Here is a 22,609-nt window from a genome sequence, read left to right as displayed (position 1 = left end):
TGACTTTGAGGAGTGGGAGAGGATTGAGAAACAACAAAACCAGGAGGCTTGCTGCCACATGCCTGCAATATGACTCTGTCTTCTATTTTCCCTCTTAAAGAATTGATTCTCAGAAATTGATAAGATTACAGTCAGCCATATTACATACCCTGACATGCAACAATGTTTAAATTATATTGGAAATTGAATAACTGACTGGCTTCTATCAGGACAGAGCCTGGATTAACGAGTTGAAGTCAAATCTCACAGTGGAGTTAGAAGACTGAATTAGTGACTGGCGCCAGCACTTACAGAGGTGTGAACTTGGTAAGTCATTACACCTCTGAAATGGTTTCATCATCTGTAAAAAGAGGGCACCGATTCACCTAACAAGATGTTGTTGAGATTGTCATTCATAGCACTTGACACATAAGAGGTGCATTTTCTATTACGGTTTGTGTTAATGGCAAAAATTATCATATATTTAAACATGGTGTTACTAAATGTATTTCAATATGCATTGACACTACAGTATCTTAATGAACTATAATATTATCAACTGATATCAGTGGTTTTAGTCATTACTAAATTAATTTGCTGACATGTTTTCCTGCCCTCACTGCATCTCCCAGCACATATACAGTCGAAATGCTCTAAATTATTTCTTGGGCACATTTTACAAACACCCCAGCCACCTAAACCTTGGCTTGCCGTACACTAATGGACAATTAACTGGAATAATTCTAGAAAGTGTTTCTACGAACAAAGCTTTTTGGAGGCCTGCCCACTGTCTAGAGCTGCACTATCAGGAGTTAACAACTCTTAAAGCACCGATCGCAACCTGGCCAGCGAGCCCGGGAAAGGCGAGCAACAGATCCATTTGATCGTTCAACTTGTCTTTTCGGCTAGTTCACGTCCCCCTCGAGAGGAAGCATGTCCGCGTCACATTTAACAGAACAGCCTCGATTCATTATAGAGGGTGGAGGGCGACTCCAGCCACTGGGCACCTAGGGTCTTGGCACAGTCCCGGTCCTGCCCACTGGGGGCCAGCGCCGCACCTCAGCAACACCTCCTCCCCCGGAAGTTTGTGTATTTCCAGATGTAAGGTCTGGGAGTCACCTTGACCCTCCCCGAGCGGTGGGGAAAGTTAGCTCTGGGCCGGAGGCGGGGTGAGTGAAAGCAAAGACCGAGCACTTTCGAGAGCAAAATATGCCGTCACGCTTTCCTGGTTTCAGGGTAGCCGAAGACCTAGAGAGTTTAAGGGTGGCAAGAGCAGGTGGCAGGGCTCCGCCCACCACCACGCTTGCCCTCCTTCAGCGCGCACGCTTCACTCCCTCCGTGAGGTCCCGCCTCTGAGGCGAGCGCGAAGAGTTGTCGCGCGATGCATTCTGGGAATTGTAGTCCCGGAGCAGGGAGTCGCCTCAGGAGAAACTGTTCTGGCCTACATACCCCAGGGTGCCGTGCGTCGCTGGCCGCTCCCGGATGTGTGCCTGGCGCCGGAAGAGAAGACGGCCCCCCTCTCTCGGCCCGGCCATCTTGTGGGAAGAGCTGAAGCAGGCGCTCTTGGCTCGGCGCGGCCCGCTGCAATCCGTGGAGGAACGCGCCGCCGAGCCACCATCATGCCTGGGCACTTACAGGAAGGCTTCGGCTGCGTGGTCACCAACCGATTCGACCAGTTATTTGACGACGAATCGGACCCCTTCGAAGTGCTGAAGGCAGCGGAGAACAAGAAAAAAGAAGCCGGCGGGGGCGGCGTTGGGGGCCCTGGGGCCAAGAGCGCAGCTCAGGCCGCGGCCCAGACCAACTCCAACGCGGCAGGCAAACAGCTGCGTAAAGAGTCCCAGAAAGACCGCAAGAACCCGCTGCCGCCCAACGTTGGCGTGGTTGACAAGAAAGACGAGACGCAGCCACCCGTGGCGCTTAAGAAAGAAGGTAAAGCTGGGGTAGAATGTGGGGGAGACCGGGATGGAGGGAAGGAGCGAGGGGACGTGCAGATACCACTTGTTTCTGGAGCTAAGAGGGTCCGTGGGAGACTTTGCCGCCGATTTCCTCAACGTTTCTCTCACGCTACAAAAGCCAGGTCTTGCCACGGTGCTGGGAGCGTGGTAGCCCCAAGTTCAGGCTACCACCTGCAAGGTTCCCGGAGCCACCCCCTTCCCGCCTCAGGTTCTGAGCGGAGAAGCGCGGTCCGGTGATAAGCTGCTCCTCGGCGTGCTCGCGGTTCTGGGAGGCTGTTGCCTTCCCGCCGGATTCCTTGGCGGGCTAGCGCATGGACTGAGTGGAGGGGAAGCCGGCCACGTACTGAAGCCATCTGCAGTTACTGAGAAGCTTGGGATCCACAGCTGCTTACTGCGCGGAGCTTTTCCTCGGCGTGCTCCTGTCGGGTGCTGTTGTCTGTTTTAGGCTTCTGCCCTGCCATCTTGTCCCACGATGGCGCGGAGTACCCTCACTGGAAAGCTGGGAGTCGTTCGAGGCTATCAGATACTGTGGAGTAAGCTGCAGTTTGGGGTGCCACATGTGCTTGATGTATTATTGTTCCTCCTCCACCCCTCAACTGTTAACAGTCTTACAACTTGCTAGAGTGAGTTCAGCGGTTGGGAAGTAGGGGAATTTGGCCACGCTCAATTAAGCAGAAGAGGGGATTCCGAATGGAGACTAGTTTATTGCAGGACATCCTGAGGGTCGCCCTCGTGTCATTATCTTTTCTCCCGACCTCAGTATTTCCTATGGTGTGGCCTGACCTGAGCCTCGTGGGTGAAATGAGTGTAGAGGCTGTCACAACGTTCGTCTCAGCTGAGCTCTTTAGAGTCTGTAGCTTTTTTTCCCACGTGTGCGTGAAGCATGCTGGATTTCACTGGCGGTTTATAGTGCTTCCAAGGCACTGTGAATTTCACAGGATTGCCTTGATTTTTGCATTCTCATTACTGGTTTGTTGTGGTTGAAAAAGAGCAAAACTCTCGGGGGTGAGAACAAGCATTCATGATCAATAGCAAGAAGGTGTATAGGACCGAAGCTCTAACTCTTTAAAGTTGCTTTACATGTATTGAAAGTTGAAATTACTACTTACTGCCAGGTGCTCCTGAAAGACGTGCTCATTAGCTTTAGTTGAATTATGTAGCATTCAGCTAATTTTAAAAATCAAAACAACTTAGGTTTTGCTTTAGGAATTTGTTTTTGAGAACTTTCGTGAGGGTTGAAGTGAAGAACCTAGGACCTAAGTGGTGAATAAAACAAAATGATTCTTTTGTTAAAATCATGGGTTGGGGAAAAGTACAGCTGAAGTATTAGAAAGCATGTACACATCACTTAGGCCAAGTATCTGTTCAACCAGTTAAGCTTTATGGCAGTTAGCACAATTGAATAAATCGTTTAATTTCTCTGTTAAAGGACACTGGCTTGTGTAATTATTTAAACTATGTTTTTAAATTGACCTCCTTGATCACACTAATCTAAAAAGTACATGAAAAATTTAAGTATGAAGCATAAATCTAAAATGTACCAGGTAGATATATGTTCACTCATTTCGAATGTTCAAAGCATGAAGCGTGGTTTAACTGCCTCAGATTTGATTATGAAGCCCATCTATGAAATAAACTCTTACCTGGAAACTAGTATTTTAAGTTATAAACGTGGGAATTATTTATTAAATTGATAACCAGGAATAAGTTCGTCATTCTTAGGAAAACTATTCCTAACGTTTTCCTTAGGCCAGTGTTTCAGAGCACTCTCAACTTTAAGTTCGATAAAACAAGCTTATAAATACGGGGAAAATGTTGGATGAAAAATACTCCTTTTGAGATCCTACCCACCTGTCAGTCATTTTCTGTGCACTGGAGATAGATCTGTAAACAAAGTTCCTGCTGGTTATAGTAGGAAGGATTGTTAGCCTGACTTTGTGTTCTATGATTTTGTTAATATTCACACAATGCTAGACATACTTCAGATAGGTAATTAATGTTTGTTATATGAATTAATTTTGTAGCTTCTTTTTTGTCCATTTGAGAAACTTCAGAATTGACACAGTGGAATGTCACTGCGTGTTAGACCAGGGTGTGTGTCTGTGTGCGTGTGTTTAATAATAAAAGCCTCGAATCTAGTGCAGTTAGCTTGCAAGTTATAGATAAGCATATCAAAAGAAGCTTGCAATTTTTTAATATCAATCAGTTTTCATTAGGTGAATTTATTTAGTATTTAGATTCTGTAAGCCTAATATTGAAATATTGGGTGGGGAAGCAAACCACTGTTCATTTGGGTGTGTTTGGCTTGTATGTCATTATAAGGACTGGTTCCATAGCTCCACCCCAATACGCTATACTTTGATGAAACTTATTTAAATGCTTTGGTATAAGGTCTAGCGTGTGGTCTATCCGGAGAGTTTACAGAGAGTGTATCTTAAAATGTTACTGTTTGGCTCTAGCTACAGGCAACTGAACAATTGGGTGTGTCCTGATGGTGTTCCACTTTTCTTAGAAAGAACCAGAGTGAAGCAACTTAAGATCTCGTAAAACCAATTCCTCAGCTGCTATTTGACTTTGTCAGAAATTGGGAATTACAGCATACCTGCAATCTTACGGTCATAAATTTAACCATCATTCTGATTATCCTTAAGGCCACCAATAATTCATATTGGTTGCCTCTGTGGGCTTCAGGCATGGTAGGAAAAAAGCAATAAGGGAGGAAATCGCTAAATGCTTCAGCTTTCACTTAGTGCCATGGGTTTCCTATTTCTTATATACTGCTGAAAGGGATCCTTTGTGTATTTGGCTTTTTAAAGATTCTTGGAAAACAAAGATGCTTGTAAGGGCAAATCTTTAAAATGTCTCTCTCTATCCATAATAAATAACTATTTCCTAGAGGTTACATAGAGTGTTTTTTAAAAGTTAGTTGGGGGGCGGGGTGGTATGTGTGTATATAGACCTGTGTGTGCACACATACACTTGTTTTATATATGTATATTTTTGAATTTTTTAAAATTTTTCTTTTTATATTTTTTACATTTCCATTTTGATTTTTTTTAGGCCGAAGGAACTTAGAAAACACTTGTTATATATTTTAAAATGATGTAGTAGGGGAAGATGACACTTTTTCTGGTTAAATAGCTATTTTAAACTGGTGGCATGCTTTCTAGTAATCCTAATGCCGTTTGTTTTCCTTTCAGATTTGTAATTTCATAGAATTATGATTACTGCATTTTTTTCAGATTATATAGAATAAAATAATGTAGAATATATAGAATAAAATAATAAAAACCTTCACTTTTTGTTTGAAGGGCCATATGTAGTGAGTGTGTTGATTTGCTTGATTATGAATGGCTGCTGGTATTGTCTTTGGTATTTTCAAAGCCAAAATGTATCACTTGCCTAAAATTTCTTTAGATTTAAATTTTTTTCATTAAGGGATTGACATCTTGAAAAATGAGTGGAATAATGACTGCCAAAATGACTTCCACGTCAGTTATAGAACTTTGGGAGGAGGATAACTTGGCAAACTAAACAGAAGTTTAAAACAAGTTTATTATCTTTAAATGGAAATTTCCTCAAAGGACTTTGTTGCATGGTAGGGATGCCCAATATATATGTCTTTCTCAACAGCTAGTTAGTGGACTAAAAAAGTAGCAACCTTTTTTTTTCGACAGTTTAGGCCTACACTTTTTGTGTTGTGGAAATAATTTGCTTATGCAGATTATTTATCATTTTAGGAATAAGACGTGTTGGAAGAAGACCTGATCAACAACTTCAGGGTGAAGGAAAAATTATTGATAGAAGACCAGAAAGGCGACCACCTCGCGAACGAAGATTTGAAAAGCCACTTGAAGAGAAGGGTGAAGGAGGCGAATTTTCAGTTGATAGGTAAAGATTTAAAAAAAAAAAAAAAGAAAGAAAGAAAACCTCATCATGTTTTATCAGTTCGTAGAGTCACATCTTAAATTAAAACTATAAATTGGGCATAATTGCCAGATGGCAGTGTGGCTAATTCTGTTAGTTTTTCAGAGATACATGTCTGAATTTGGGCATTATTACACTTTAGATCTTTGGGAACCAGTTCAGACTTAGATCTCCTATAATGAAACACTTCAATTGATTGATGGCCAGTTTCTTTTCCTTGCTCTCGCCAGATGTTGAGGCAAAAGGAAAATACTATTGGTTAATAGTTCATAGCAAAACATGTTACTCCTTAAGCAGGTCAGATGTATTTATTTTAATTTTTAAGTGTACTGGTGAATGGAAGTTTTATTGAATTATAATGTGTGATGAATAGCAATGAAAAAGTGTATATACTGGTAATAATGTTTTAGGGAACACCAAAATAATTTTCTTGTGTTGAAGAGCTTCCTAGTTCTGGTTTCCTTTATGCTTAGAAATAGACTATTTTGATTTTCTAAAGTAATGTGTTTCTGTTGGGTTATGAGCCAGTAAACATGTTCTGTATTTTTGATCCTTTGAATGGATTTTCCTTATTTCTTTTTCTGGAAACCATGGAAATAAAATTTTTTAATTTATATCATAGACCGATTATTGACCGACCTATCCGAGGCCGTGGTGGTCTTGGAAGAGGTCGAGGAGGCCGTGGACGTGGAATGGGCCGAGGAGATGGATTTGATTCTCGTGGCAAACGTGAATTTGATAGGCATAGTGGAAGTGATAGATCGTAAGTCTTATATTGGTTTTTATTTCACTTTAGTATTTTAATCTATTTATTTAATAAACAAAATTTGAACTTCTAGAACTAGAGTATTATGTTAACTCAGTTTTGTTAGTTCTTTTTCACATTACAGTGGCCTGAAGCATGAGGACAAGCGTGGAGGTAGCGGATCTCACAACTGGGGAACTGTCAAAGATGAATTAACGTTGGTATTCTGATTTTTTTTAATAAGTAATTTTAATAAAATTGATCCTGTACCTTACTAGAGGCTCATCCATACCTCTGTTAAATTTTACTTGTCCCTGAGACAACAATGGATGCTCTCAGAGCTGCTGTCTTACAAGATAAATGTCATATGGGATAGGTTTGGGTTATAGTGTATCAATTGACTAGTTTTTCTTACTTCAATATATGTTATTAATTTTTTCCCATATGGATGTATATCTTTTCCTGAAATCCGCCATTGAAGTTATTTGCGTACTCTGATTCTGTGTTTTTAATGGTTCCTAATCTAGCTATTGACATTCTGGTTGGTAGAAAATTTGATAAACCGGTAAAGCTTTTGTTTTAGCACTGTCTTGTCTTAGTACTTTAAAGTATGAACAGTGTGAACTAATTTAATCAGTAGTTTGTATTGCTTTCTCTTAGTCTACTGGGGAGTAATTTAGTAAGAAAAGACTTTTCGAAGATGTGAGGGGTTTTTGTATCTTGTATGAAGAACCCTTTGGTTACATGTAAATGGACCTAGATGCCTTTCTTTTTCTTTCTTTCCTTAGAGAGTCCCCAAAATACATTCAGAAACAAATATCTTATAATTGCAGTGACTTGGATCAATCAAATGTGACTGAGGAAACACCTGAAGGTGAAGAACATCCAGTGGCAGACACTGAAAATAAGTAAGTGGCTTGTGTGTGATTGTAATGCCCCAGCATTGAAATCAGTTTGGGTTTTTACCAATAAGATGGCCCATAGACTTAATGCTGTTATCTGATGGCATTTTGACAAGAGAGACTTATATTGTACCCTCATCCCTCAAATAGTATTTGGAAGAGTGCTTTACATGTGTATATTTGGCTCGAATGGTTTGAAAAATAGAATATATTAATGTGCTTATTTCTATTTGGTTAGGCCTTTTACCATTGTTATAAACTGTACAAATTTTATTCTGAGACCATCGAAAACTAGAGAACATGACCTTTTTAAGATTAGTTTCATTGCTAAATTTTTTTCCATCAACATAGAATTTGGAACATAGCATTACTGGCCTGTTTTAAAATGTATGAGAAAAGCAAAAATCATAATTTAGTTTACTAGCTTTCTTAATGTTCCTGTTGCAGGTTTAGATGGAAGACTTGGTTTTGAAGTTTTTGTTTTTTGAAGGGTGGGAGTTGTTTTAAAGATTCAAGTTAAGCTGGTAGAAGTAATTAAATGCCTTCCTGTAGTTTCTGTCAACCCAAGCAGAAGTTATATGCTAGTCGTTTGTTATAGTACTGTGGTTTAAAGTCTTGGATTACAGATTATTTAGGACAGTGATTCTTAACTGGAGCATTTTCATATCAATCAGGGAAGGAATGCTCTTTCTGAACTTTTCCTTTTCAGGAAGAATTGCTCTTACTGAGAACCACTGTTAGAGTGATGGGAGTATCATATTCCATGACTTTGTTGGGATAGGGAAAACGATTTACTGTTGGAGGGAGTGGATAAAAATACATGATGTTAGGTGTTTTGCGCTTGGGGTAATATAAGTTTTATTTATGCAAAACTATATGGAATCATAATTTTGTGTAGTAAACAATGACATTTGATTGGTGAGTTAAATGAACCCTATGTAATATTAATAAAGAGCCCCTGGGGGCTGGGCTCCGTGACTCACACCTGTAATCCTAGCACTCTGGGAGGCCGAGGCGGGAGTATTGCTTGAGCTCAGGAGTTCGAGACCAGCCTGAACAAGAGCGAAGAGCAAGAATCATCTTTACAAAAAATACAAAAAATTAGTGGGGTGTGGTGGCATGTACCTGTAGTCCCAGCTGCCTGGGAGGCTGAGGCAGGAGTATTGCTTGAGCCCAGGAGTTTGAGGTTGCTGGGAGCTGTGATGGCACCATTGCACTCTAGCCTGGGCAACACAGCAAGACTGTCTCAAAAAAAAAAAAAAAGAGCCCATGTTTGAATCACTTCCAGAGTAATGATAACTTTCCCAGAAGATAATGATGTATTGGTAGGGTATTGGAAGCAAATCCTTAGCTCAGGACCCAGGAATGAAATTAGGGGTGTTTGTTTTAAAGAAAATAACGATCACATTAGAGCAGAGCAGTCTCACTTTAGGGAAGAATCTGAGCACATAGGTATGTACCTTACATATGGAAGTATAAATTTAAGTAGTACAACTTGGGCTAACTTTGATTAACTCCCTTATGTAGTTTCCACAGTTTCTGTTTGGTTCTTGTTTGCTCCTTACAGCAACCCGTAAAAGGTAGGTGTCATGGCTTCATGATGTGATAACAACATATGCTATTCTGTTCCTGGCTGTGACATAACGCATTGGTAGCTAGGACCTTTTTTTAGATCCTTAGTTTTCTCATCTGTTAGATGACAAAATTGGACTCTATACCCAAGATCCAGTCAATTTGATGTAAACTTACTCTAGGAAGTTTTAAAATAGGATTTGTCAGACAGTAATGGGCAGCATCATAGGCTAAGATATTTGATCTCTAAGGCTAACTGAATCACCCTCTATCTTTGGAAAGAAGCAGGGCTCCCAAAATAGCAAATAACTTGTTTGGTGACAATTGGAAAATGAAATTAGACTAAAATAATGGATTCCGAGGGCTGTGGTTTGTTTCTGTGAAAAAGGGAAAGGATAATATTCAATAGTTACGGCCTGAGAATTATATTGGGAAATAACTAATTTGGTAGTAACTGTTGAAACCTGTGTGCTTTGCGGACAGTTCCATTACTAGTGAAACCTCAGTCTCCTGTCCATATACAATACACGTTGGTTTGAAAGTTGCAGTGTGTAGATTTTAGGAATTGTAGGGAACTTGGGCTGTTACTTTGCTTTAAGTGCTAGTTGCTGAAATCATAAGAGAAACAGTTCTTTTCCAAAATTTGAAACCTGGTTGTTCACAGGCATCCTAGATATTTTCATATTTGTTATGAGTTACATATTGTGGGAAATTCTGAAAATTAAAAATGTTTCTTTTAGGGGAAGATAGGCCCAGGATTAGGCATATAAGAAGTTTGTTTTAAAACAAAGTAGTGTGTTTTTAAGAAGTATATATTTTAGGTCTGGCATGGTGGCTCACATCCGTAATCCCCGCACTAATCAGCAAGCACTGAATTCCTAGTCTCTAGAAAGTTGCATGTTAGCTGTTGGATTACACAGCAAACTGTGGTATCATAGGGGATCCTTAGTCTTCTTTCTCTAAAAGATTACCAACCAGCCAAGATTAACTTCCTTACAATTGTTAAGTTTTAGATATTTTTATGTAAATTATACCAGCTCTCTACCAGGTATAAAATTTAAACATCTTTTCACAGGGAGAACGAAGTCGAAGAGGTAAAGGAAGAGGGTCCAAAAGAGATGACTTTGGATGAATGGAAGGCTATTCAAAATAAGGACCGGGCAAAAGTAGAATTTAATATCCGAAAACCAAATGAAGGTGCTGATGGGCAGTGGAAGAAGGGATTTGTTCTTCATAAATCAAAGAGTGAAGAGGTAAAATTAAGTTTTCTGGTGTTTGAAAATGTTCAGGTGTGACTTGAATTGTATTTATAATTTTTGTTTAAATTTCACTTGGATAATATTTTGTTTGTTTAAAAGAGGTTTACATAGGATCATTTGGGGCAGATAACTTGCAGGAAAAGGAAAATAAGCTCCATTACCATATAAGAAATTTAGTCCTTCAGTCAGTTCACAATTATATTTAATACAATAGTGTTCTTTTTTCTAAAAAGCTGTCAGTTGTATATTGTATAATTATTAGTGTTTTGGAAATACGGTAGTTCTCTTTTAAAGTTGTGGTTATATTTTTTGAAATCTTGCCAAACTGGGAATCATTAAAAGACTGTGGTACTAGGTTGAAATCTTGGCATTTTCACATGATTTAACGTAACATATAAGTGGCTTCATTTAGTACTCAACTTTTAAGACTGTCTGCCTATACCATGCATAATGGTCAGGACTCTGAGTAAATGGTAGTATCATCCTTGACTGTGGAATGATGCCTTGTAAAGACCAAAGAATTAATTTATGGGTTTGTTTTACTTAGGAAACATGGAAACTAATGAAAATACAGTTGACCCTTTAACAGTGGTGGGGGTTAGGGGTGCTGATCCGCCCCCCACCCCCCGAGTTATACTCCAAAATGAGTATAGCTTTTGACTACCCAAAAACTTAACTAATAGCCTGCTGTTGACTGGAAGCCTTACTGATAACACGAAGTCAGTGAACACACATTTTGTATGTTAAATGTATTGTATACTGTATTCTTACAGTAAATTAAGCTAGAGAAAGAAAATGTTATTAAGAAAATCGTAAAGAAGAGAAAATGGAAATGGATTGTCCTTGTCGTCTTCACTTTGAGTAGCCTGAGAAAGAAGAGGGATTGGTCTTGCTGACTTGGGTGGTCGCAGGCATTAAGACAGTTCAAAGCCAAGTTGTTCAGGGATCAGCTGTTATTTGAGAAAGTCACACTGATGGCTTTTTATTTGGTAGCTTCTAGTTCAGCCTTGGGGCATGTTCCTAGAGGAATGTCCCATTTCTGCAACCTCTGTAAGAGGTTTTAGTCATAGTTTTAGCTAACAAACTGCATTATTTCTTCTACTAAATACTTTTTTTCCTATCAGCTTTCTTTAACTTTTTGACATTTGTGTTTGATTCATATTCATATCATAAATTGGACTGTGCCAGAAATCCAGAGTACAAATTCTATCATCCAAAAGTAAAGTTAAATTAAAATGTTGTGAGGGCAACCTGTAATAAAAAGATTTAATGATATCTTAATACATTTTAATCTTTTAAACCAAAGAGCTGTGAGACAAACTTGGAAACATTTTAACATAAAATTGTGGTTAAAGAGACTTAGATTTAGAAGAGATAGTTTTAATATTTACTCTATAAACATAGTAAATGAGGACATTGTCTTAAGTGACAAGTCGGTAGGGAGGAAAAGAAACCATTAGAACCCATTGGCTGTTTTGTTCTTAAAGATAGTATGTCTGAGTAACACAACAGAATTCCTGGTTTAAGAACCATGAAAGTTCGTCTTGGGGAGATCGTTTTTTTGAACTAATCATTAAACTGCCTAGGTTAATATGAAAAAGATTTACTTAGCCTCCCTTAAAATTATTTGTAACTTTTTTGGGGTCCCAGCTGGACTTTTTCCCAAGACAAAATACATGCACACATAAAATTCTAGTTGTAATTTTGGGTGATTTTATTAATACCCTGAAGTCTTTTCATGTATTTTATAGATACCAGGTTAGATATTACAATTTTAAATATCCTTTTACGTTGAGCTTTTCAGAAATAACTGTTATACGAGATAATGTATATGATTACAAATTTGAATTATCAAATGTTAAATTGGTTATGAATAACTTTGAAACCGGGGCATTTTCATTATAAAGCCACTTTTATATTTTTGGACCCTTTGTGATAGGGATACGTGTTTATATCTGGTCTTATTGGCATACATGAACTTATTTGAATATTTAGGTCTTTAAGTTTGTTGTATATAACAACAGGGGATCTTTAACTTTTACTTGTCTTCGCCCTCACAACAAATATGAGGTGTAGTTAGTGGAAAGAAGAAATTTTACTTTCTTCAGAAATGGAGAACTGAGTTGCCATGTTATTGACAGAGCTGACATCAGAGTTTTCTGTTGACAAGTTAGGATTCTCTAGCTGTTCTAGAAAAAAAGTATTTTGCAAATTCATCCTAGTACAGTCTCTTGGTATCTATAAGGGATTAGTTCCAGGACCCTGGTAGATACCAAAATTCGTGGATCTCAAGTCCCTTATATAAAATGGCATACTATTTGCATGTAGCCTATATGTACTTTCTCCTGTATACTTTAACCCATCTTTAGATTATTTATTAATACCAAATACAGTGTAAATGTTATGTGATTACTTTTTATACTGTTTTGATTTATGTGTGTTATTTTTTATTACATGGCTATTTCTGAAGATTTTTGATCTGCAGTTGGTAATGAATGGATATCTTTGGTTTGAAAGAGCATTTAAAATTAGACTATATATAATTGATTTTAATTTGGTGGTTTGTGAATTTACATTTATTTATAGTTCTAGTCTCCTTTAAAATTAATATTAGAAGAACCTTCTATTAAACTTAAAGTGGGCTGGCATGGCATAAAGGGATGTCATATAATTCGGGGATGAGATGATGTAAAGAATGAAAACATGGATAAAAACAACTTATTTGTATTTTAAAGCATAGTTATTGACAGCTGTAATATTACAAGTTGTTTAGAAAGAACAAAATGTTCATTATCCCTTCAGAAAAGAGGGTTATACATGTATTCAGGAAAAGAAAAATGTGCTTTTAAGTGATATAAGTGAAGTTCCCAACTAGAAGATTAAAACCCATTCATACTAAATATCCAAGAAATCAGGCATTAAGCAGTTGTCTGGATTTTTGCTTCTTCCCTCCCCCAGACTGGCTCCTATAGCTTATACATAAATGCAAAAAAATGATCTGGATTTCACAAACATGATGACTGTATTTTTAAGGTTTCTTTAGTACATTTAAGGTGTGGTGTTACTTGTGCGCACCTTTTCGAGGTCCCCTGTGTTGTGTAAAGGGTGTAGTGTTTGACTTAAATTTCTAGCTCTCCAATTGTGGAAGAACATTAATAGTTATATATGAACCGAAAACGCTTCTGTGAAGTCTAGAGATAATGTTTTTTCCCCAAGTTTAGCTGGGAGAATGCAGAGCAGAGGTTTTCTTTCTTTGTAACCTGTAGAGAGTCAGTATTATCATGAGTAGAAACCTTATATGCCATATTTTGAAAGGTCTTCATCAGGGATTCACTCATAATCTAAAGGGCATATTTAAAATGTACTTGTCAGATTTCATTCCTTGTCAGATTCAGTAGGTCTGGGATGGGGACCAGCCACTTGGGTTGATCATGATCATTTATGTACCTTTAGTTGAGGATTGCCAATATCGCCTGCAATTTGAAGTTAGAGAAATTTGAGATAGAGAAAAGTGAAGGGAATTCTTCCTTTAAGATCACTATAGCTAAAGCCAATGGTTACTTATTACCTGTGGAGGAGTTGGCATGTTTGTTCACACAAAGTAAAGTTTGGATTTTTGGTCTTTTTAGGAGAAAGCTCATTATTTAGGAAATTTACAACGTTACTTTCCTCTTAATTACTCAGTTGTCTTCACTTAAATTTGTAGGCTCATGCTGAAGATTCGGTTATGGACCATCATTTCCGGAAGCCAGCAAATGATATAACATCTCAGCTGGAGATCAATTTTGGAGACCTTGGCCGCCCAGGACGTGGTGGCAGGGGAGGACGAGGTGGGCGTGGACGTGGTGGACGTCCAAACCGTGGCAGCAGGACTGACAAGGTTATTTTAGACTTTTTTTTCCCTTTTAAGTAATTCAAAGACTTGTAAATCACTGGCTAGGTCCTTTTGGAAACATAAGGAAGCAGAAGATGTAGACATACCTTGAAGAAACTACATTTTAGGTTGTATTTTTCTTTAAATCACTTAAATGTCTTTTTGAACAGTATCGTTAGTAGTATTAAATTACCACACTTTATTGAGTTCTTATTAGATGCTGATCATGGTGCTGTGCTAGGCATTTTATGTACTTTGTCATTTAATTCTTACTTTGGCGACATCCTGTTTTACAGATGAGGAAATTCTGGTACAGGGAATCAAGTGAACTCTTGGCCTTTGCTAAAATTGACCTGAAATACTAATCTTTGATGATTTTTTTACTTTATTTTGATAACACCTAACTGCTTTTTAGGTCTCAGCTTGGTAACCTTTTGTGTTCATTGTATAATTCCTGTGTGACACTCACATGATTGTTGACACCTTTTTGTTCTTGATTTTTTTTACTAGACTCTTCTGTGAGAGTTGGGAGTGATTTTTATCTTACTTTCTATAATCTCTCCATTGCTTTGCACAACATGTGGCACAAAACAAGTCCCTTCATTAGGACTTCATTAATTAATTCTTTGCCCTAGTAATTGATAGATGTGAACTTGGGTCTGTCTGATGCCAAAGTTTGCTTTTACGACTATTATTAAGCTAAAGTATTAGAGGTAACCTCTGGGTTATTTCATTTTTTCTTATGGTCTAGCTTGGAAACAGCCATAATGTCCTCTTGGATTCTCAACACCTGATAGGCAAATTTGGGGACCCACTTGCTTGAGTCTGATTATAGTGGTAACTTAATATAGATTTTAAGGTCCTCAGTGCCAGTGTAATGATATTTTGTTTCTTCTCTGACATCAGTTTTTTTTTTTTTTTTTAGTTGTTATTTGTGCTTTAGGCTATAAATAACAGTTGGGACCCTTTTCTCTTTTTGACAGCGGGGGGGGGGGACTCTTTTTTTTTAACATTGAATGTACTACATACATGTTAAATTGGTTTCTTAGCATGCTTTCACACTGATGCTACTCTTGTTTAAGCGAGTGGAAAAAGTACAAGAATACTGAACAACAGAGAATTCACATACATATCCCATGGTTTTTTGAAAAATAAAACAACCCATACTGTTACTAGGGAATGAAAATAGGTCTTGATAGAAATTCAGGACAAGGCTCATTGCAAATATTTATAGTCCTATTCTGATCCAAAATTTTGCCTTTTATAAGTAAAAGCTTTGATACATTTTAATTAGTATTTTAACATCAAGATTTTTTTAGAGTTTTGTCTAAACATATACACTAGCAGTGCATTTTTAAGAATTGTGGGTAATTTTGGTTTGTTTCTTTTTCAGTCAAGTGCTTCTGCTCCTGATGTGGATGACCCAGAGGCATTCCCAGCTCTGGCTTAACTGGATGCCACAAGACAGCCCTGGTTCCTTTGTGGACCCTTCTGTTCAAAGCTTTTGCATGCTTAAGGATTCCAAACAACTTAAGAAATTTAAAAAAAGAAAAAGAAAAAAGACTGTCATTCATACCATTCACACCTAAAGACTGAATTTTATCTGTTTTGAAAATGAACTTCTCTCGCTACACAGAAGTAACAAATATGGTAGTCAGTTTTGTATTTAGAAATGTATTGGTAGCAGGGATGTTTTCATAATTTTCAGAGATTATGCATTCTTCATGAATACTTTTGTATTGCTGCTTGCAAATATGCATTTCCAAACTTGAAATATAGGTGTGAACAGTGTGTACCAGTTTAAAGCTTTCACTTCATTTGTGTTTTTTAATTAAGGATTTAGATGTTCCCCCAATTATAAACTGGTTTTAAATATTGGACATATCGGTTTTAATACCTGCTTTGCATTTTCACACATGGTCAACTGGGACATGTAAACTTTGATTTGTCGAATTTTATGCTGTGTGGAATACTAACTACTTTATGTATTTTAACTTAGTTTTAATATTTTCATTTTTGGGGAAAAATCTTTTCACTTCTCATGATAGCTGTTATATATATGCTAAATCTTTATATACAGAAATATCAGTACTTGAACAAATTCAAAGCACATTGGTTTATTAACTCTTGCTCCTTGCATGGTTCATTAGGTTCAAATTATAACCAATTTATAATTTCAACTATATTTACTTTTCAAATGTGTGCTTTTCCCATTTTCAAAGCCACACTAGACACCTTATTGGTGAAAGTTGTTTAAGCTACTTATTGTTGATAGACACATCCTGTCAAGTGAAATAGTTTAATGGGTATTAGGTTTTTTCCCCCCTCCAACAGGATAGGTAGAATAAGTTGATTTGGCTAATGCATAATATTTAAACTCTTCTGTAAAATAAGTGTCTGGCTACACGGTATGATTTGTGTCTGTGAAAGATCCCCAGATCAAAATAGTAGTACATACATAATTGGTAACTCTTTAACCCTTCCTTGTTCTAAAGAAACCAAAGGGCACTGGTTAGTATGGTTAGATGGGGGAATATTTTAATTTTTGGAATTTGGAAAGCAGACAGCTTTACTTTATAAGGTTGGAACAGCAGCACCATCCATGAAATATAAACCAAAAATCTTACTGTTCCTGAATTTCTTATTTTGCTCTTAAGTTGATAGATGAATGTTTGTTTCACAGAAAGTGATAAGTATCTTTTCCCTCTTCCTCCATTAGAATATTAGGTTAATAATGGATTCTTTGAATGGGAGCCTCACCACTTACTAAAACATACATGGAGAGGATGATCAATAAAGTAGGTTTTTTAGGTTTGTTTTTTTTAATTCTGCCACATTTATTGGTAAACAGGAAAGGAATTTTATTTAAAGTTTTAAGAATCTGTTGTCCCTCAATTTTGAGTAATTGTCTACCTATGTATGGTAATGCCCAGTTTTAAAAATACTGAAGATCTTCAGTCTTTAGGTATGTCTGCTGTTTAGCTGATTGGTTCTCACATACACTTCTAAAAGAGGAAAATTATACAGTACAAGAGTTATTCATTTGGATTAGATTTATTAATCTAAATTACCTGCTAGTCTGACATTTTAGGAAGGAGGTAATTGTTTTTTAGTAATGGATAAACTTGTGCTGGTGTTTTCGATCTTATGATGCTGAGCATGTTCTGCACTGGTGCTAATGTCTAATATAATTTTGTATTTACAAACATACCTGCTACCCAGAGGCAAGTATAAATTTAGTCCATATGGACTATTGACCCCTCTTGAGATTTGCAACATACGCACTCCTAAATCAGTGTGTTCAGACTTTCAAGTATCTAACTCATTTCTGAACATGTGACATGTTTATAAACCTCTTGATTTTCAGCAACATGTTATAGAAAACACCTATTAAAAACACTTCACAAGTTCTACTCACTGTCACCCATTGCTGTCACGGGAATAAACAGCAATATCTGGTATGTTACAAGCTTTCTAGATAGCCTGAACTTGAAAAGTTGGTCCATTAGTTATATCTGATGGATATAAATTTGCCTCCTAGTTCACTTTGTGTCAAGAGCTAAAACTGTGAACCTAACTTTCTTTTACTGGTGGGTAATAACTGAAAATAAAGATTTATTTTCATGCTCACTTCTTAAAAACAAATAGGAACCCATTTATCGTCATGTTTGTCCTGATTTCTGCCCTGTGTGCACACCCGTAAGATACAATGCTCATATTTTTAAATTAGATTTTATGTAGGGTTTTTATTTGCTAAGCCAGGCTGTCGAATCACAATTGGGAAGGGTACCTATGTTAATGACTCCTTTAGTTGAGAAAGTTGAGTTCTATTTTTCTTCTTTTCTTTTTTTCCCTTTCACACTTCCCCCTTCAGAAGGGAAAGTTGAATTCTTATAAAATGTGAATTTCAAGGACTGATAATTGTCACTTTAGCAAATCATTGTTTGAGGGTGAAAATAATACTGAATGGCCACCTTTTATTGACAGTGTAATACCCTGAGGGAAAATCCCTTAGTGGATACAGAACCCTAAAATAGTAAAGGCAGCCGATGTTTTAGTGAGCTTTTATCTTTTTTTTTATTTCAGCATATTATGGGGGTACTGATGTTTAGGTTAAAGTGAGCTTTTATCTTGATGCTTTTAAATGGAAATGATTCCAAAGCAGAAATTTTAGACATTATTAACAGCTTGTGTTGAAGTGATCAGGGACAGTTTATTAGCAAAACACTATTTTGAGGCCTGTGGAGTTATTAAAAACTTAAAAGTGTCACCGGGTACTATATATCTAGTTACTTAACTCAGTTTTATTTTTAAAATGGAAGCAGGACACATCATCTCCAGGGTTGTAAATATATTCGAGATGTTTTTGGTATGGGTTCGAAGGGAGAATGTTAAGCATTTATTTGGATTATGTTATTTTTTTAATTGCTAAAGATGGTTGCACTGAAATAGGAAAATGCTATTCTTCTAGGGAGTTACATACAAACTCTAAATATTGTGTATTGGATTTTAAAGATATATCTTTAAGAAAGCACTAGTGTGTGGAAAGAACTAACAGGTATTAAAAGGTTTTTAAAAACTTGAGCAATGTGAAGCTGCTAGAACCTAACTGATGTTGACTTTAAAGGTAAGATTGTGCAGGTTTATTAATGGAGTCCAGTGTTGAGCTAACTGGTATGGCAAATTCTAGGGATCTCAGGTGCATGCAGTTCTACTTTCTAAATAAGTGCCCCAAACATTTGTAATTGTACTGAGATTAATATGTAAGTGTTTAGTGAGTCTGAATACTTAAAAGCCAGCTCTTTGACCTGAGAAAGCCCAGAACCTTGATTACTACTATGCTTTATAGAGTATAATAGCAAAACAGTGAAATGATACCTACTTGAACTTCTGGACGCTGGTAATTAATGAAATAGTTTATCAACATCATTTGCAAAATAAATTGTCAGATTTTACTGACAATTGAATATGAAATGGCAGCTTTCAGGAATTTGGGTTTGGTTACTTTTTGCTTAGCTATCCCCTGAGGTAACCTTTAACTTTGGGCATATCTCTCTCAACTTGAGAACTTACTTGATTTTTAAATTCGAAGGTTATGTGAGAAGGAATTGAAATAAGTTAGGCTGAAGAATTTAGTAAATCCAAGAATATAGGGAAAACAAGGTTGTAACCTAAACATGAGAGTCTTAATTTCAGAAAGTGATTAGGATATAAACTGTTAAAGCCATCAATGTCTTGGCCACAGATCAAAGTATGAACATTGGAAATGAGTTTTGTTAAAGTGCTGTATCTAAGTCACTGTTCAGTGAACTTCAGCCTGTGGCCTGTTTTGGTACATCCCTGAGCTAAGAATGGCTTTTACATTAGGGTTAAAAAATTGCCACAAGAAGGGAGGTAGCCCACAAAGCCTACAACATCTGGCCCTTTACAAAAGTTTGTTGACTCCTAACCTAAGCTGTAACTGCCAGGAAAGGTGATGTAGCTTGCAACTTAGTATATTTTGAAAACTGTTCAGGGAAGTATAAATCTATAAAAGTAATCCTAATGCCATGATTATAGTTAATGTTTCACATTTAGTGGCACTTCTCAAGTCACTTAGGGTAAGCTTTCTGTTGTGATTATTGATTTTTCCATGGGAATTCTGAGCATTTTATATAGGTAAGAAAACATGTCTTTTAATTAACTCCATAGGTTGAGCTGGGGCAGAAATTAATGCCTTCTGGAGACTGCAGTTTTCAGAGCTTAGAATGCCCATTTGGGCAGAATTTAGGTTTTGTGCTATTGATTGCTTATATACTAAATAACTAAGAGTCAGTTGTTCACTTCTAAATGGAAGGAGAAGGTGAGAAATGCCCACACAATTTATAAAATAATTTACCAAATTATGTTTTTGAGGTTTAATCTATGTACTTAGTACATAGTTGGTTTTTTTACTTTTAAAAAATTTTTTTGTAGAGATGAAGTTCTTTATTTCCCAGGCTTGTCTCCAACTCCTGGCCTCAAGCTATCTTCCCACCTTGGCCTCCCAAAGTGCTAGGACTACAGGCATGAGCCACCACACCCAGCCCTTAGTGTTTTAAATCAGTAATGTTTGTCTCTTTTGCTGTCCATTTGGAAGGATGTGGCAATTCTCAGTGGGCTTGTATGAGTACTCTTGCTAAAATTTGTGAGTGGAAGATGATATATAAAAGATACTTGGTGGTAACGTTGTGTCTGGTAATTCTGATTCATTATGGACTTTAAAAAAAATCCGATTGATTCATGGTGATCAGACAATTGCTCTGAACTGACCTTGGGTAGCTTTATTCATAGTTGCATTACATGTTGGTAAGGAAATGCGGAAAGTGAAAGGCTAACATCAGGACTTTGATAATATGTTAGTGAGTAGGGGAATGGGAAGTAGCTTATCTTTGGACGATTGTATTAGCTTGCACTTACCACCTTGATTGCAGTTGTGGTTGATTTTTTCCCTTGATTTTAGGATCTAAGAAGATCTCTAAAGAAATAGCATTCATTCTTGTATACCTAGAATGAAGATTCTTTTTAAAGTGGTCCAAATTAACTTGGTTCTTGACATTTGACTGCCTAGAATTTGGGACTAAAATGTTAGCCAGCGAATGTCCAAGAAAAATTTTGTTTTGGGAAATCTTCGTGTTGAATTACATGCTTTATGCCTGGAGTATAATCACAAAGATACGTTGCTTCATTTGGCAACCACTCTGACAATACTTAGACAAGCACACATGTTTAGACATTTGTCTAAGTGCTCAGATTTCTGGGGAGAATTTGGAAATAAATTGACTACATCAAAGAAGATGGTTTTCCTTTTTCCCCATTACATGACTTAACATGTTTAGGCCTTTATGTTTGGTGAACTAAACACATCATTCTGTTTAGAGATAGGCAATTGGTTTATTTGTGTATTCCACTGGAAATTCAGAATTCCCAATGAAACTAATGCAGTTCCATTTGGGGGGGGGGGTAAAAAAGAACTTTCCCTTAGAAACTACAGATATTAATAATTTGGTTTCAGTATAACTTAATGTTCCAAGTTTTGTAGTACATTCCTTACATATTTGCCAAGGCTTTACTTAGGTACTAAAGTTTAAATTAGCTTCTGAAGAATGTATGGGAAACCTGGATTGGATTTTTAAGGCAGATGTTCATTGGTCATGGTGAAAAAAATATACCTAGATGGTATACTGCGAGTGCCTCACACTGCTATATTTTGTTCATAACAGTATACCTTGAAAATTGTCACTGTATATCAACAGAATCCAGAAGATTGAAGTGTTAATTGGGACTGGCATCCCGTGTCTTGAGTCAAATGCTAGAGCTGGAAGTCATATTGACTTAAGATGTGCTTTGGGTGCTATATAATGCTAAGTGAAAGTACTTACAACAATCTCTAAGAAGTTCTCTTCAGGAGGAAATAGACAATAGGAGAAAATTGCCAGGAAACCGTTGATTGAAGAACTTAACCAGCACTTCTCACCGGAGAGCATGGATGTTTCCTTTTTTTGGTGTCCGTCAATCTCTTGCTACTTAGGGTTATTAAAATTTAAAAATAACTGCAGATTTTTAGAGGAAAATTTTTGAATTGATTTGAAGATTGCATCTGTAGCTGAAGAAATGACTTACTGATTTGACTGTCCTTGCAAGTTATTTTAATCTGTTACAAGCAGATCAACAGCGGATGTAATTTTTTTTAAAAAGCCACCTCTGCAGCTGCTCTGAAAGGTACTCTGCCATTGACAGATCAGAGGGGGTAAACTAAGTATTTACAGGAATGCAAAGGAATCCAGTCAATTTGAGTTGAGTATGACAGATGAAAAAAATTAGGAAACAAGTATTTTCTAGTGTCGTGAAAAGAAGGCAAATGCTCTTTTACTTCCTTTGTAATGGAATAAATAAAGTAAGATTTCTGTTTCTAAATGAAATCTTGGGAAGTCCTATTTTCACCTTGAGACATACTTGGTTGTGGGGAGAGGGAAGGGAGGCTGACTCCTGGCTCCTGAATGTCTTCAACTTACGAAGACCACATTCCCGAAGCTAATGCGCAAGGAGACATTGCTATTTTAGCGAGTGAATTGAGACTTTCTTTCATAAAGGAACGGTTTTTTTGTTTTGTTGCTAATTTTCATTTAATTTTGAAAGTGTTTTTATAGTTTTTTAAACCAGTGAAAATGCCCTGAGGGTGGGTGTTCTTGCCTTTCCAGTGAAAATTCAGGGCCTTTGAGAACAGCGTTTTATCTGTGAATGTCATCAGCCTTGATAGTGTTTCCTTGGGTCCTATTACCTGTAAGTGGTAAAATGTCTGAAATTGGAAAGGGGAGCCATTCTGAACCTCACCTAACATTGTCTTGCATAGGCAATGCCAGCATTTCTTAATG

At 37.2% G+C, this 22,609-nt stretch overlaps 1 protein-coding gene across 4 annotated transcripts; it reads left to right on the top strand.

The window, feature by feature from the left end:
• Nucleotides 1-1,440: 1,440 nt before the first annotated feature.
• Nucleotides 1,441-17,856, top strand: SERBP1 (SERPINE1 mRNA binding protein 1). 4 transcript variants are annotated; one of them, XM_012653772.1, is made up of 8 exons: nucleotides 1,441-1,911; nucleotides 5,678-5,828; nucleotides 6,487-6,627; nucleotides 6,755-6,826; nucleotides 7,443-7,517; nucleotides 10,159-10,336; nucleotides 14,049-14,222; nucleotides 15,610-17,856. In XM_012653772.1, exons 1-8 carry the CDS (start codon nucleotides 1,599-1,601, stop codon nucleotides 15,664-15,666), a joined length of 1,161 nt encoding a protein of 386 aa, XP_012509226.1. In that variant the 5' UTR covers nucleotides 1,441-1,598; the 3' UTR covers nucleotides 15,667-17,856. The 4 variants fall into 4 exon arrangements, with proteins under 4 accessions (XP_012509226.1, XP_012509224.1, XP_012509225.1 ...); XM_012653770.1 differs by having other exon boundaries at nucleotides 7,398-7,517; XM_012653771.1 differs by having other exon boundaries at nucleotides 6,737-6,826.
• Nucleotides 17,857-22,609: the final 4,753 nt, after the last annotated feature.

This window comes from Propithecus coquereli, unplaced genomic scaffold, assembly GCF_000956105.1.
Source record: "Propithecus coquereli isolate 6110/MARCELLA unplaced genomic scaffold, Pcoq_1.0 Scaffold427, whole genome shotgun sequence".
Lineage (NCBI taxonomy): Eukaryota > Metazoa > Chordata > Mammalia > Primates > Indriidae > Propithecus > Propithecus coquereli.
Note: the sequence above shows the minus strand (reverse complement) of the source record. Positions and strands in the feature narration are given on the sequence as shown.

Excerpts from the sequence above, each read along its gene's own strand:
- SERBP1 (XM_012653769.1), top strand. The coding sequence starts at position 1,599 with ATGCCTGGGCACTTACAGGAAGGCTTCGGCTGCGTGGTCACCAACCGA. Across the intron at positions 5,829-6,486 it reads GGCGAATTTTCAGTTGATAG|ACCGATTATTGACCGACCTA; the intron begins GTAAAGATTTAA and ends TTTATATCATAG. Across the intron at positions 7,518-10,158 it reads GTGGCAGACACTGAAAATAA|GGAGAACGAAGTCGAAGAGG; the intron begins GTAAGTGGCTTG and ends ATCTTTTCACAG.